General features: G+C 41.9%; 1 protein-coding gene across 2 annotated transcripts in view; it reads left to right on the top strand.

Moving 5' to 3' along the window:
• DOK5 (docking protein 5) overlaps positions 1 to 14,899 on the top strand; it is a 46,197-nt gene extending 31,298 nt beyond the window's left edge. Inside the window, exons 3-9 of one of the 2 annotated variants that reach the window (XM_076351771.1) lie at positions 1,585 to 1,699; positions 1,800 to 1,919; positions 2,676 to 2,865; positions 4,236 to 4,371; positions 10,906 to 10,968; positions 11,195 to 11,315; positions 14,232 to 14,899. In XM_076351771.1, coding sequence (XP_076207886.1) covers positions 1,585 to 1,699; positions 1,800 to 1,919; positions 2,676 to 2,865; positions 4,236 to 4,371; positions 10,906 to 10,968; positions 11,195 to 11,315; positions 14,232 to 14,299 — 813 coding nt within the window. In that variant the 3' untranslated portion in view covers positions 14,300 to 14,899. The remainder of the gene's footprint in view (positions 1 to 1,584; positions 1,700 to 1,799; positions 1,920 to 2,675; positions 2,866 to 4,235; positions 4,372 to 10,905; positions 10,969 to 11,194; positions 11,316 to 14,231) is intronic. The other variant, XM_076351772.1, reaches the window with a different exon arrangement.
• The last annotated feature ends 285 nt before the right edge of the window (positions 14,900 to 15,184 follow it).

The raw sequence follows: 15,184 nt of genomic DNA, 5'->3' as shown, positions 1-15,184 counted from the left end.
AAAAGAATCAGTGAAATGTTTTCTGATAATGAATATTTAAATGTAACTTCCTGATTCCCTGTCTGGGTCTTAACCTTTATATTAAAAGGAATTTAAATAATGAAGAATTAGTCCTCAGTCAAATTTAGGAGTGTTACTTATGGTTGTGAGGGTGAAAAGTGGATGTTAGAAATATGAAACAACTGTAGTATGTATTTACTGAAGCTCTGTACAAGGTAACAGATACATGTTAGCTGCCCAGCAGAGAAGGACCTGGGGGTGTTGGTCGACAGCCGGCTGAACATGAGCCGGCAGTGTGCCCAGGCGGCCAAGAAGGCCAATGGCATCCTGGCCTGTATCAGCAATAGTGTGGCCAGCAGGAGCAGGGAAGTGATCGTGCCCCTGTACTCGGCCCTGGTGAGGCCGCACCTCGAATACTGTGTTCAGTTTTGGGCCCCTCACTACAAGAAGGACGTTGAGGTGCTGGAGCGTGTCCAGAGAAGGGCAACGAGGCTGGTGAGGGGTCTGGAGAACAAGTCTTATGAGGAGCGGCTGAGGGAACTGGGGATGTTTAGCCTGGAGAAAAGGAGGCTGAGGGGAGACCTCATCGCTCTCTACAACTACCTGAAAGGAGGTTGTAGCGAGGTGGGGGTCGGTCTTTTCTCCGAAGTAACAAGCGATAGGACGAGAGGAAATGGCCTCAAGTTGCACCAGGGGAGGTTTAGATTGGATGTAAGGAAAAATTTCTTTACTGAAAGAGTGGTGAAACATTGGAACAGGCTGCCCAGGGAAGTGGTGGAGTCCCCATCCCTGGAGGTATTTAAAAGACGTGTAGATGAGGCGCTTAGGGACATGGTTTAGTGGGCATGGTGGTGTTGGGTTGACGGTTGGACTCGATGATCTTAGAGGTCTTTTCCAACCTCAATGATTCTATGTTTATTTTTTTGGCGTGAAAGCTATTTTTCCAACCAGTTTTTGGCAACGAAGCAACAGAAATCTGTGTTTACAAGCCTGTGAATCTTTAAAGCTAAACAGCTTTCTAATAACTAAAACTGTGATTATTTTTTTTTTTTAAGTGGACCATTCTAACAAATCCTCAACTTTCCATCAAAAAATAATTTAGAGAGCAGCTTTTCACCGTTCTTACAGTTTTGTCCTCCACGATGAAAGCTGTACTGGAACTGGACTTGCTCCTCCAAATGGGTGAATCCTTTAGATTTTTATCTTCACCTCTCTGCTTCTGCTACATCAGGTTGGTCTTTCTCATGTCCTTCACGTAAATATTTCTCAAACTGGAGTGAGCTTTGATTCTACCTGCCTCTTGGCTAAAATCCTGTTCAGATGGTGTTGCACTGAAGCTCACGTATAGACAAGAGAGAACTGGAGGATGTGGCTGCTTCATCATCCAGGGTCTTCAAGTTGATTGTCTAAGGTGATTCATGTCAAGGCTGCATTTCTTTAAGAGCAATCGTAGGCGTGTTCATGCTCTCTCTCCTTTTCTCTGTCCTTTGCAACATGATGTAATTCTTTCTCTCCTTCTCCAGTCAATAATGGATATATATCTTTCCAAGCTCCTAATTAAAACTCCAAATTGTGCTTTTTCAGGTCACAGAGCTCAATAATGTGAAGAATATATTACGAATGCCAAAAAGCACAAAGAAGCATGCTGTTGGGATTTATTTTAATGATGACACATCGAAAACCTTTGCTTGTGAGTCAGGTGGGTAAAATGGCAATGCACATTAGAAAACATAAGAGCATTAATTGTGAAATTATGGATGTATTATACCTACACACAGATTTTCTGGGCATTTATACAGAACTTGAGGCGGATGAGTGGTGCAAGGTGCTGCAGATGGAGTGTCTTGGAACACGAATTAATGACATTAGCCTTGGAGAGCCTGACCTGTTGGCATCTGGAGTAGAAAGGGAGCAGAGTGGTAGGTACATAAATGTTGACATTTTAAATCTTCAATTGCATTATTTTAAAGTCTTTTGGACTGTGCATATGAATATCAGAAATAAATTGGTGCGAAATTGTTTTTTCCAAGCCCTCCTTCCTGTTTTGTGGTTTGTGGGGGTTTTTTTTGGGGGGGCGGAATTTTTGGCTTTTGGGTTTTTTTAATTGCTACCGGAGATAATAAGTAAGGTAACTATAATTATTTTGGAATAGCATTTTTCTTTCTCAGACAAGTTAGTTGCTCTTGGAGATGGGGACTATCGTTTGTTGCGTGTTTTCTTGTATGATGTCTGTACAACCGTTTCAGTCTGTGACTGAGGCTCTTTGGCAGCATTGTAAAGCAAATAATAAATAGTAGTAATTGCATGCAAAACATCAGCTCATGGCTACTTCACTTTCTTATGCAAATTAACTAATTACATGCACGAATGCAATTGCAATGTATTTATTCATGCACACAATTTTATTGTTTGCAAATATCAGGATTATGATGCTGCAGTTCTCTTTGGTGTCTGAATGCACGCACAAATGTTTGACGCCCTTTGAGTGCAGCATTCTGACTGCCCCAAACCTGGAGTTTATTGAGTTATTGGATCGAATTGAGTCTTTGTTTTTGAATTAATTGTTCAAAGTGGAAATAAGATCTTGTAATAGAGGTGGAAAATAGGAAATTCCTTTAATGACTTGTACATTTAACGGGCAGGGATTTTAGACTAACCTTTTGTTTTTCTCCCAGAGAGATTCAATGTGTATTTGATGCCATCCCCTAATTTAGATGTGCATGGGGAATGTACCTTGCAGATAACATTTGAGAATATCTGTCTTTGGGACATCCAGAATCCCAGAGTAAAACTCATCTCTTGGCCATTAAGTGCCCTCCGACGCTACGGGCGGGACCCATCTTGGTTCACGTTTGAAGCAGGGAGGTAGGTTTGTGTTCGCTATATTGCGTTGCTTTCCTTGGTGGTGCTGGGTGGTGCTCTGGACCACTTCTGAAGGTTGTTGAAGGACATCAGAGCTTATCTTCAGACAGAGGCTAGTCTATACCCTCTGCTAAAAGAAAAATTAAAAAAAGGTAATACTGAAACAAATAAAAACAAATAAACCCCCCTCTTAATCCCATGTTGCAGCTTGAATGGAAGCAGTTGCCAAATAAAAGTGCCTGAGGATGGGGGTGGGAGAGCTGTGGTATCCCAGGGGACTGCAGGGTGGAGGCTCACAGCGTTGTATGTTACTGTATAGGGTTGTTCTTAAATAAAGCACTACATGAGCTAGAGAATTGGATGGACAGATCTGGGAAGAAGGGGCGAACATCATTCCAGAATTTGTACAACGTGGGCCTTTGGGCACAGAGTTATGGGTTCTGTACCAGGAGAAGCAGAGTTTGAAGTTGAGAGCACTGCGTGCCAAGTTGTTTCCCAGAAGCAAACTAAAGAATGGAGAAGGGACTCCTGTTTTCCATTGATTATATTCCTCGTTTCCATCTATTTGACAAATGGATTTATAAGAAATTTGAATGCAATTCCTTCTTTTAGAGATGTTTTTCTGTATTGCTTCCTGCAGCTCAGTCTTAATGAGCTGAAGTCTTTGTGCGGCTGAAGTTGGAGCACTTATTTATTGAACTAAACTATCAAATCCTTTCTAAGGGATATGGATGCATTATTTTAGATAAGCACATTAAAGAATTACAATAGTAAAAGAGAAGCAGATCATACAATTAACTTATCTGGAAAGGGAAGAGGCATTTAAATGTCCATCCTCCATATTACTGCAGAATTTAGTCCTCTCGGGGGAGGAAGGATACATTTTTATTTAGCTGATCATGTGTTAGCCATGATAAGACAATGCAATTGGGATGCTGAGGATATGTATTTATCATTTCAAGTGGAAGACAAAACTGCAAAACTCATTACAGGCAGTGTTAAAAGTCTGAAAGGGGAAGACAAATTAATCCTACCTGGCACAGATTCTATATAGGGTCTAAATATTAAAAATCTGGGTCTTGCGCATGAACTCTCTAGAGCTTAAGCACTTACGATAGATCAGTGGTACTTAGCTGAGTCCCTGTTTGGCAAGAGCAATACAAATATGGGCTAAAATAGTAAGATTGGACCAGGGGTGGTAGGACCCATGCACAAAGACTTTTAGATAACTTCTTTCTGTATTTCAACAACCTTTGTTTTCTTACTGCTTGTGCGATAGCGCTTTTAGAGCAGCATGGTAAAGTTTTGCTTGTTCATGGTGATCTGTAAACTTAAATCTCACACTTGGATGCCATCTGTTCTTGCTTTGGCAGGATGTGTGACACAGGAGAAGGACTATTCATCTTTCAGACCAGAGATGGGGAAGCAATCTATCAGAAGGTTCACTCGGCTGCTTTGGCTATAGCAGAACAACACGAGCGCTTGTTGCAGAGTGTGAAAAATTCAATGGTACGGCTGCTTGTTATGCTTGTTACTTCGCACTGGGCACCAATGAACAATATGTTTCTTCAATGTGATTTTAAGTTTTGATTCACAGATAGTAAGCAGTCTGATTATTGCTCTTATTAAATTCTGCTTGATTTTAATATTTAGGGCAGTAGATATAACTGGGGTTGTTTTTCAAGATTCAAAACAACAGGGAAACTTATAGTCCTTGATTTTTGTGTTTACAAAGCTATCAATAAGTGTGAATTAATACAGAGATGATAAGCTCCTGTCACTGCACATTCTCATTAGGTTCCTTTGATTAATCAGCATCATGAGTTTGTTTGGAAGCATTTCTCATCAATCTATTTGCAAAGTGTTGTGGCTCATGCTCAGTTTTCCATTTGCTAATTGATGTCTGCACTCCAAGGATGATTTGGAAAGAGTCATATGGTTCAGATTAAACTATGGGGGAGGACTAGATGTTTGTCTGATCTCTCAGTGGGTGTCTGTTTTCCACAAGTGCTTTTTGTGCCTAAAACTTGTTTTGGGACACACATGACTGGTAGGAAATACAGGAGCGTAAGATGCAAAACGAGCATATAGATGGAGAACAGACAGTGTGGCATCCCCAAAAGCATTATGTCTAAGGAAGGCAGTTTTATGGCACTTGCACCTAATGTGTTTAAGGATCTTATTAACTTCATTTTTTTTTTTTTCATGAAACCAGTAGAGTGAAAAGGAATGTTCTGGTTATCCCATATCACAATTGGTCTCTACACCCCAAGACTCACAGGTTGACTCTGACAGCAATATTAGTATCCTGAAGATAACAGGCTGTCTGGAATGTATAAAATGCCCAGAATGGACAACTGTGGAAAAGCCTGGCTGTTATTCCAGGCAGTAGTAATTGGTTTATGTTACCTGCAATAAGACATATCTTTCTCTTACTGTAAACGTAAGTGCTGCTGTTACCCACATCCATGTCTAATCCTTTCAGTAATTCTACTAACATCTTAGTTTCAGGGATAAGTTGTAGCGATGAATTATCCCAGTATTAACTGGATGATCCAGCTGGGATGAAACAGAAAATGCCATTACTACTTGTGGAAACTTAAGAAAAGATGAGAGTGGATGTTGAGGGAATGGGGAAGGGAACAAATTGTCTTAAGTACTTGTATTTCTTTTATTCTTCCACTTTCTTGGACTTGAGACAGGATGGAAGCCAAATACATGACAGGAAAGTTATTTTTCTTAATAACAGTCCAATGAGGAGGAACAAATGAGGAGAGGAGGGGCAATAGGAAACTCTTTCCAAGTGTCCCGACCAATCCTGTGGACTGGGTAACTGATTGCTTCAGCTGAGCACGCAGGCAAATGGGTAATTCTGTCGTTTGTGGAGCAGGTGGGATAACTGAAGTGGGATGGTGAGGAAAATTCAAGTCTGTTTCTAGGCGATGTGGGTCCTGCAATGTCTTTACTTTCAACAGGAAAGAGACTAGTTAGTGGTTTTTTAATATAAAAAATACATTTATTTCACACTATTTATAGCATGATATACCAGTTTTCAGCTGATGCTACTCTGTTAACTTCTGGCTGGTGTCATTACAATGTGGTCACTTCTGTAATGCCCGTGGGAGAGCGCTGTGTCTGTGAGGGTGAAGTGCTAACTTGGACCCTTTCTTGTGACAGCCTCTGCCCTGTGTCCATTTAGACCACATGCTTTTCCCAGCACTTCCAGGTTCACTGGGAAGAGCTTGACACGTTGCTTGCTTTCCTTCACAAGTGTTAGAACTAGCAGGTGAACTGCAGCCAGCTGCACTGGTATTCTTCCCTTTCCCAGTAAAGTATCATCTAACACCATCTTTGCTGTTTCTTGACTTTTGTTTAAAACAAAAAACTTTATAGTTCTAGTTAGCGAAGGGAGTTTTTGTCCAAAAATATCCAAAATTATCTAAGTTGAGACAGATGGGTAGATGATACCAGTACTCAACAGTAACTAAATTAAGCAGATTAAAATTAAGCTAGGGTAAGTCAGCATAACTAGCTAACCTTTGTAGCCCACCAGGATCAGAAGCGATTGAGTAACCTGTTGAGAGCACAACTTCGTTTTCAAAAAACAGAGATAAGTTCAGTAACAGTAGTGAATAGGCTTACAGGCAATTTCATATTTGGTGATTTTACACTTATGTAATAGCATCTTTAATAGATGATGTCTGATGCTGTGCTCTAAAATTTCCGTCTTAGAAGTGCCAATAGACTCAGCAGATGTACAGTTGCTATAGATTTCAATAGAGAGCAGCTGCACAACCTCTAAAAGCTTTTTCATGAACACTGTGTCCAACCACAACTCCTAAATCTAATTTTATAGACCCTAGAGTGCTAAGTGGGGGACATGAACATATTCCTGGCGAACTGAAAGTCTTGTAATTTAGTAGTGGAATATAATTGTTTCAGATGAGTCCATACGCCCCTGAATAAGAGTTTCCTAAGTCTGTCATAGAAACGTTGTCTGGTTCCAAAATAGTCAGTAAGACTTGGTGGCTTCTCTGGGGTTCAAGGATAGTCAGATTTAGAAGTTTAGGCAGAGGATCATTGTATCAGTGTAGAACTCAGGTGTCTTATTTTGCTGATTACAAAATATTTGTAAGGTACATCTTTGTTTGGATTGATTGATTTCCCCTCTGTTTTTCTTCTGCTTTTGAATGCTTCAACGAGGAGTTCATTTTAGATGCTTGCACTTCACGCTCGGCTGTCTATATTGTTTCTATCTCCAAGAATTATTTACCCTGTGTGAATTTTCGTATTAGTGAAGCTTGAGCTATTATTTACAGAAAGGGTAATAAAAGTAGAAAGTCAGAGATACTGATGGTGAGAAATTAAGTCTACACTGAATGTCTTCTGTTTGCTCCTGTAATCCTGACCACTGCTACGTCAGTGATGTGATTATCCAAGACTGAGGTGAAGATGGTATTAAGCTACCTGAGGGCTCCTGGAGCCTGTGCAAAAAAAAAAAAGGGGGGGAGTTGAATGTCCCATGCTGATAAAGCAAAATAAAGCTGCCAAGTACTGTTGAGCATGTGGGCTATAATGTGTCTGTCACCTCCCCAGCAGTCGCTCTCTTTATATTACGGTATGTTGGTTCAGTTTGTGACTATAACTGGCTCTGGCTCCTGAAATGCATGTGGAAAATTGATGCGATAGTTGTTCCTCAGCTGGGAATCTCACCCTGACACTTTCTGTCAATGTGTTGTTGCTTTCTGGCGAGGTCTGAGCATATGCTGACCAGAGTCTGTGACACTTTCACAAGTGGGTTTCGTTTATTTTCCTTTTCAGTGAATTCAAAGACCTCTCCCTTTTCTCTTTTAAAGGGAAGAAAGAGCTGGCTTTGCTTAGCAATGCATGAAGCCATTCTGGTCATTTGGTAACTCATCTCATCCAACTGTTTGTTTCCTTTCACTTTTGCATTGCCAGACAACGGAAAGAAAATATCTATTCAAGTTATGTTTTTGTGAGTATTTGGTTGCCATGAAAACTGGTGGGAGTAGTGCTGTGACTTGACTGCTGTCATTTATGCCTGTTCTCACTTCAGGTTGCTTTAAAAAAAGACATTACAACTTGACATCTCACTAAAGTAATAACAGTGAACTTCCCAGTTTTGGCAGTTAAAGCTCAGTGCTTCACAGAAAGATATTATCAGCCAGTTTACCGGCAGCCTTCCCTGACTCTTATTCCCATCTCAGCAGGTCAAGTGTGCACTTTGCACTAGATCCATCTGATGTGCGAGTGCATTTGTCCAGGCTGGAACCCGCTATTATCTCTGGCCATTTCCACAGAGATTCATAATTAAGAGTGGAAATGGTGCTCACTAACTTTTGAAATAAGAGAAGAATATTGAGTATTAGTGTAAAATGGACAGTAGTCAAAACGGCAGCAATATGTTAGTGCCCTCTAATTTCTGAAGTTGTTTTTATTAGTATACCATTCTGTAGTTTTGCTGTAATGAATTTAGCAAATGTTTCTTAAGCAATTATTGTTCTAATTGATTTTGATTGTTTACATGAATTTGCTTCACTGGGAAGAAAATTCCCTCAAAAAGACAGTGAGTGCAATGTTTTCCAATTGGGGATCCCAAGATGAAGGTTTACTTAGTGCAAGTTGTTCTGCAAAATCTTTGAAAATTGCATTGTCCAGCCTGAGGAAACCAACCAAACCTAACAAATCTTAAATCATCTTTCTTTCCTTTCCTTTTGGAGCCATGTGCACAGCTAGCTTGAGAGAATGTTGGTGTGTGGGTTTTTTTGGGTGGGGTTTTTTGTTTGCTTTTTGGTTGGTTGGTTTGTTTTGGCGGGATTTTTTTTTTTTTTTTTTTTTTTTTTTCTTAGCAGACAGTGGTTTTGCCTCTAATGCAAGTTTTGCTGATTGTTAAGGTGGGATCTAAGAAAGAAAATACTTAATCTTTCCTCCCCGAGCCCCCAAGACTTCTGGGAACCAACTGCACCCTGTGGTTGACCCAGAGCTGTGCCTTAGAATAGCTCTGTACATCTCTCATCCAGGTGACAAGAGGTGGCACAGCAGCTCCCCAGCTGCTCTCGGCACTGGCTGCCGATGGCTGCGAGTGCTGCTTCTCCATCCCCTTCCTCTGCGGATCTCTCGTAGCCAGCAGAGCTGCAGGGTGGCTTTGTGTTGTCCCTCACCACTGCTCACATCTTTGCTGCTGCTTTGGTTTAAGCGTGACTTAACATAACTTGATCCCTGCCACGTGTGCAGGGAGCTGCATTTGAACTGCTCTGGGGATCCTGATCTCCTTTCAGGTTTCAGCATTCTCCTCCTTCCTTGGGCAGAAGAGGGTGAAAGGCTACAGATTAGGTGCCCTCCAGTTAACAAATTATTTGTTGTATTAATGGTGTGTGGAGTTGCATGTCCTGCCTGGCGCTCCGCTCGCAGCCTTTGCTCATGCATGTTCCAGCATATCAATTCTGACTGTTTTTGACCTGCTTACGGTGCTGGGTGCTTCTGCAGCATAAAGCCAGGTCATTATCAAGTTATTCCTACTCTTTCTGTTGCCACAGAGATACAGTAGGTTAATTATGAGAATGAAATCCATCATCATTAAAGCTGCCTTTGCTCGCAGTCCGAAGCGTTTTGATGAAACGCTGTGTATTCAGGACATAACATACTAATTCTTACCTCCAGCTGTGGGTTTTTTAATTTTTCCCCCTGCTGATTGAGTTCAGGAGGAGCAGCCCTTCTGGCCCTTTTCTGTGTCTTTATCTAATCTTTCTCTAGCTGTGTCTCTTTTTTTCTCCCAGGATAGCCTCTTGGTTTTTTGCACTCCTCCTGACAGCCAAACTGTTGCTCAAACTGCCTTAGCTTGCTGTCCAACTCACCAATAAATGGAACCACCAAAAAAAGTATCTCCAGCCAGGAAATGCCATCCTCACAATGCTCTGCTGATTTTTATTCCCAGTAAAAGATCCATCATTGTTTGTTTCCATGGTGCTGAGATGTGTGTGGTGACACTGCAAAGGGTGTCTGGGCTTTAGTGAAGGAGCTGTAATAAATACGCTGTACAACGTAGGTGGAACCTTGCACGGTGCAGTGATTCACATCCAGCTGACGTGGAGGTGGGTGTTCTAAGAGCGGGAGTTGATCTGGATTTGGTTTTGTTTTGTTTTACCTTCACATCACAGGCACAGTATCCACCGTACAGAGAGGAGGTTGAAGGTAGATGGCACTTCTAAATAACTTGGGAATGGGTCTCTCTGTATACAGCCAGTCCTCACCTCTTTTCTGTGCTTGCTTTGCCTGTTTGGTTTTGCTCCAGAATATACTGATGATCTTGTAAAAGGTTCTTTCACTTCAGGTTTTGTGAAACTAAAATTTAAAAGCTTACTTTTCTGTAAAAAGCTATCTTTTTTATAAATTAGAAAAGTCAAGTACAGTCTCGGTATGTTTGAACTGATGTTTTCCTGAGCTTTGGGAGGAGAATTTTAGCTGTACTGTGAAGCTTATGATGAAATACAATTATTTTTATCAGCCTGCACATACATCTTATTAAATTAATGGAAAAAAATGCTTTAAAGTAGTCAGTTCTCATATTTTTGTGTTAAGTATAGTATAACTAACAAGGGACTGTGATTATGTAAGAAAATGTAGCTTGAAGGCCTACAAAAAATGGGGAAGTGTGAGATGGGGCTTCCAGCAATGCACTGCAGCCCACGTGCTCTCCTCTCAGCATACCTGGATGTGCTGTTTGTTTAAGGAATTTAGCTGAAGGATGCAGTTATCTCCTGTGTTGAACTCCTGTGCCATCCAGCTGGCACACTCCTCAGCTGTAGGAGATGGGAGATGAATAGAAAATGCTTCAAAATTAACAAGAATAACTTGTCCTCACCCATGTGAAACATCTCCAGTCGGGTTCTCGATGGGCTGAGGCTGTATTTAGCATTGGCAAGTTGCTTGCGTAGCTGGGAAGACCCTCGGATGGCTTTGCTGCTAAAGGGGGACCATACCAGCACTTTCCTATCTTCCACTGATCCCCGGTTTCTGTTTCAGCTGCTTGAGTTAAAACTCCCCTCAGGGGAAGCAGTGCTAGCCCAGGACCAGGGGAGCACCAAGGTGAGCTTTGGTGTGCAACAGCAGCATGGCCTCCTAACCCGAGTGGTGTGTGCCCCTGGAGACTAACCCCTCAGTTGCCTCTGCTCGTGTAGGGTGGGCAGAGGGAGGGAGGGAGAGGCTGTGCTGGCCATATCGTTAGAAGTCCTTGCAGCTGGTGGTCGTGCTATTCTCGGAGGATTTGCAATAAACATGACTGTCTCCTTCACATCAGTTTACTGCTTTGCAGCTTCAGATGAAAATGAGCGAGCGAGCCGTGTCCCTCAGCACCATGGTGCCCTTGCCCCGCAGTGCCTACTGGCAGCACATCACGCGACAGCACAGCACTGGCCAGCTCTACGGTCTGCAAGGTAAGGGGCTGGGGTGCAAAGAGTCAATGCACAAATCGGATCACGACATTGTTGAATCATTTCCGTATCCGTCCATCTCACTGAAGGCTGATGTTCGGTCTAAGCCAGTTGTCACTGCTCTCTGATTGATGGAGAGCAGGGCACATCCCACCTTAAGATGGACAACTTGGCAGAGGGCTTGTCATCAGGAGGTGCTCTTCTTACTCCCCATTGGAGAGGGATCCTTCATTCGACAAGTTTTCTGACCATTTTTAGGTAAACAAGGAGAAATTACTGTTACAGGATGGCCAGTTATCAAGGTTGCCCAATCCTTCCTGCTACCAAACTCTTCTAATGGCACCTGATTTTTTTTTTGCCAGACTTATAACCATTTGGCTCCTCTCTTCTTCGGGTGGCTGCCTCATGCTAAGAATGATGCAGTCTTCATTATTCGTTTTGTGTACTTGCTAATGTTCAACCTAAACAACTACATCCTCAAAAACAGCTGAATTAGGGAAAGTAAAAGGAAATAGCCACGATAAGTAGTTCTAGAAAACTGTTGCTTGAACAGCTGCAGTGCTGCCACTGTGCATTGCAGCGTGGCCTGAAGATGGGCAGACGTCTTTCTCCAAATCTCCTCCTTGCTGTCAGCCCAAGGGGCAGCACAGCTCAGTCCCCTCCTGCCTGAAAACCTTCCCAGGCTGCAGAGAGGGAGGAATCGCTCCCCGGAGAGGTCTCTGCACCCAGTTGTCCCTCCGTGGTCACCAAGGGACATCTAGTGGTTACTGAGCGCACGGATGGGGAGAAGGAAAGGAGCCCACTGCGCCTGCAGGATGGATGGCTAGCAGGGGCTTCGCAGGAGTGCTGACGTGAGCCATCTCTGCCCGCATATTTCAGAGCGTGTTTCAACACTGAACTTTAATCTCCTGAGATAAAGTGAAAACTGCAGCACCTGCCACGCACTGCTGTTGCTTTGTGCCGGTTTCCCCAGAGGCACCTCTGCAGTAGGAGCTGCAGGTGCTTAGTACCTCTGAGGAGCTGGTCCAATGTCAGCATCTTGTAGTCATGCGTGTTTTTAGAGGTTTGTTTTTTTTTTTTTAAAAGCCCATTTGTATTTCAAAACACAATCTTCCACTCTAAGCTACATGGATTGGCTGAGTTAGTGTTTGTATTGATGAGTTGTGACGTCAGGATCAGGGCATTACTCAGAGAAGCCAGCAGAAAACAGACTAAACACTTAATAGAAGGGGAGCAGCCTGGAGTATTGAATGGAAGGAGACAATACCTGCCGTAACTTTATTTTCACAACATATGGAACAAAGGCTGAGCTTGATTAAACATCTGGATGATAAAGATGGACTGAAGCAGTTTCCCTTCGCTGTGGGAGCATTAGAAAGTGAAGCTCAGCTTGGTCACCAGGATACAGGCTGTTTCTCTGTCATCCCTGAAGGTCAGGGCTGGCGTGTGCTGCTCCAAGGTGCAGCCCTGCTCTTGGTGCCTCAGCCTGCTGCAAAAAAAACACAGGTAAACCTGTGTTTAGCAGAAAACCTCAGGAGCTGGCAGGGCTTTCTGGTACTAACATGGAGATACCATTTACCAACATCAAGCATTCAGAAATCACTAGACAGATATGTTAAAACATCCTGGTTTGGAAAACTTTTGCAGTCTTTTTGTTTGTTTGTTTTTTTGTTTGTTTATTTTTTCCTCCCCTCAGATATTAGGAGTTTCTCAAGGAATAATGAATGATAGATATTTATTTTACTTTTATTGATAAAGTGGGAAACTATAGAGGCTAGCAGCTCCAAAACATAAAATATCACAAGGTGTGATTAAAAATTGCAAGTGCTGACAGCCCTGACATATATAGCCATATTCCATTCTGGTCGTCTGATTTTCAGCAAAATCATAAAAGCTACTATTTTTCCTTTTTCCTTTTTTCAACACTAGAGGGGGCAGGCAGCACATAAAAAGCCCCAGCTAAGGCCGGCAAATATTCCAGAGGAGGAATGAATAATAAAAGCAGCACTTACATGCCTGTTCAAATTTGTTCAATAAATTAGGGCATGGGAAGATGACCTGCTGGTGGCAGCCTGTGGCACACGAGAACAAGACTGCTTGCAGCACTCTGACACAATCAGTGGATTGGGCTTACTATGCCTTACTATAGAGTCCTTTATTAAAACAAGAATTCAGCACTGAGTTGACACAAGATAAATAGACTATATGGGTACAAACTACTTGTTTTACATTTAGAAAAATAGCTTGCTTGTTAAACTGGAAAAAATAGGATCCTAGGAGTTTGTCATCATGAGAATGGGGTAAAAGTCTTTGAAAAATAAGCCAGCCATGCAGCCAGCATTGTAATTAGGAAAGACACTGAAGTCCTTGTCTCATTCATCAGTCAGGGCTACTGAGGTAGCCCAGGCACCTCTAATTAGATTGGGTTGCCAAAATCTTGAAATGTTTCAATTACTACTGGAAAAAGAAATATGAAATAATTGTTATACCGAGTTGTGTAATTCCAGATGTATGAAGCAGCATTTCACTCACTGAAATGGTAGAGGCATCTGAAACCTTGTGTGCAAAAACTTTCTTCCGCCATAGTTGGAATTTATGGTTTCTGAATTGATTCTTTTCCCCTTTTCTAATGAACAGAAAAGAACTGATGCTAATATTGTGAGCTAAAGTGCATTTTTCATTTAAAATGCAAAGTCAGAACTCTTAAAAAATTAATTTGCTTTGTACATCTCTGTTCTGAAGGAACTGTGAAAGAAAATCTGAGTGGGGATGTCTCTGAGGTGGAGCAGCAGATTAAGCAGGGATAGGTTTAATTAAAAGGCTGTAATCTGTAGTTCACATAGTCCTTTATAAAATGCTGAATAAGGTGCCTGTGTCTTACTGAATGTTGTTCTGTTTTTTGCATCTGACTCGGCGAAGATGTTTCTAGCCCAGTGAAGCTTCATCGCACAGACACTTTTCCAACCTACAGGTCAGACCATCGATAAAAGACTGTAAAGAACTTTACAGACTCTTTGTCTTCTGACAAACTGCCCCAGTGGATGACAGTGATGATGATAAGCAAGGATGGAAACATGGAAGAGTTCAGGTTGGATGAAAAATTCTTGCAATACAAAGTTTTTTTTAAACTTTGCCAAAAGTTAAAACTATTCTGTAGATATTGGGGAGGGGAACGAAACCAACAAGCCCTCCAGTGTTTCTTTTATATCTTACAGCTGGACAGAGAAGAAATCACTCCCTAAATATTTCCAAATGTTTTTGTATGATAGGTATGTTGTAAATATATGAGAGCTTCTTGTTGTAGTGTGGTTCCATTTTGTCTATTACAGCTGTGTGTTCACTGATGTCAGCTGTGTCGCCCTTGTTTGTTGTAATGCTTATCTTTAGTTATTTACGTTATTGTTCAGCCTAATCCTTGATCTTTGAAACGGTGGCCAGTTTTAAGCAGCTATTGGATACAATTTTTCCTGTTTGAAGCCTGATGAAGACTTGATTGATTTCTTTTAAAAGCACCCTCTCTATCTTCTATTTCCTGTATTTATTTCCATCTCTGTAAATGTTTAAAATAAAAAAAAAGTTCCACTTAATTTGTGGTACAGTGCTTTTTGTTGTCACTATCAGCATCATGAACAGAGCTGTTGTGGAGCCACTGGGGCACTAGAAGGAAGGATGGAGGGGGTCAGTGGTTTGCTTTGGGTGCCCCTTCCACATCTAAAGCAACACAACCGCTCATTGGGTGTCCTAGTGAAACAGAGTAGTAGATTCAACAGGAGTCTCACAATGCCACAGACCATTTTGTGGCAGAAAGCAGATTTCTCTGTTTTGTGACAGCATCCGTGTTATGCACTACTTTCATAGATTGGCACCAGCAT

The sequence above is a fragment of the Aptenodytes patagonicus genome, chromosome 14 (assembly GCF_965638725.1).
Source record: "Aptenodytes patagonicus chromosome 14, bAptPat1.pri.cur, whole genome shotgun sequence".
NCBI classification, from domain to species: Eukaryota; Metazoa; Chordata; class Aves; order Sphenisciformes; family Spheniscidae; genus Aptenodytes; species Aptenodytes patagonicus.
Note: the sequence above shows the minus strand (reverse complement) of the source record. Positions and strands in the feature narration are given on the sequence as shown.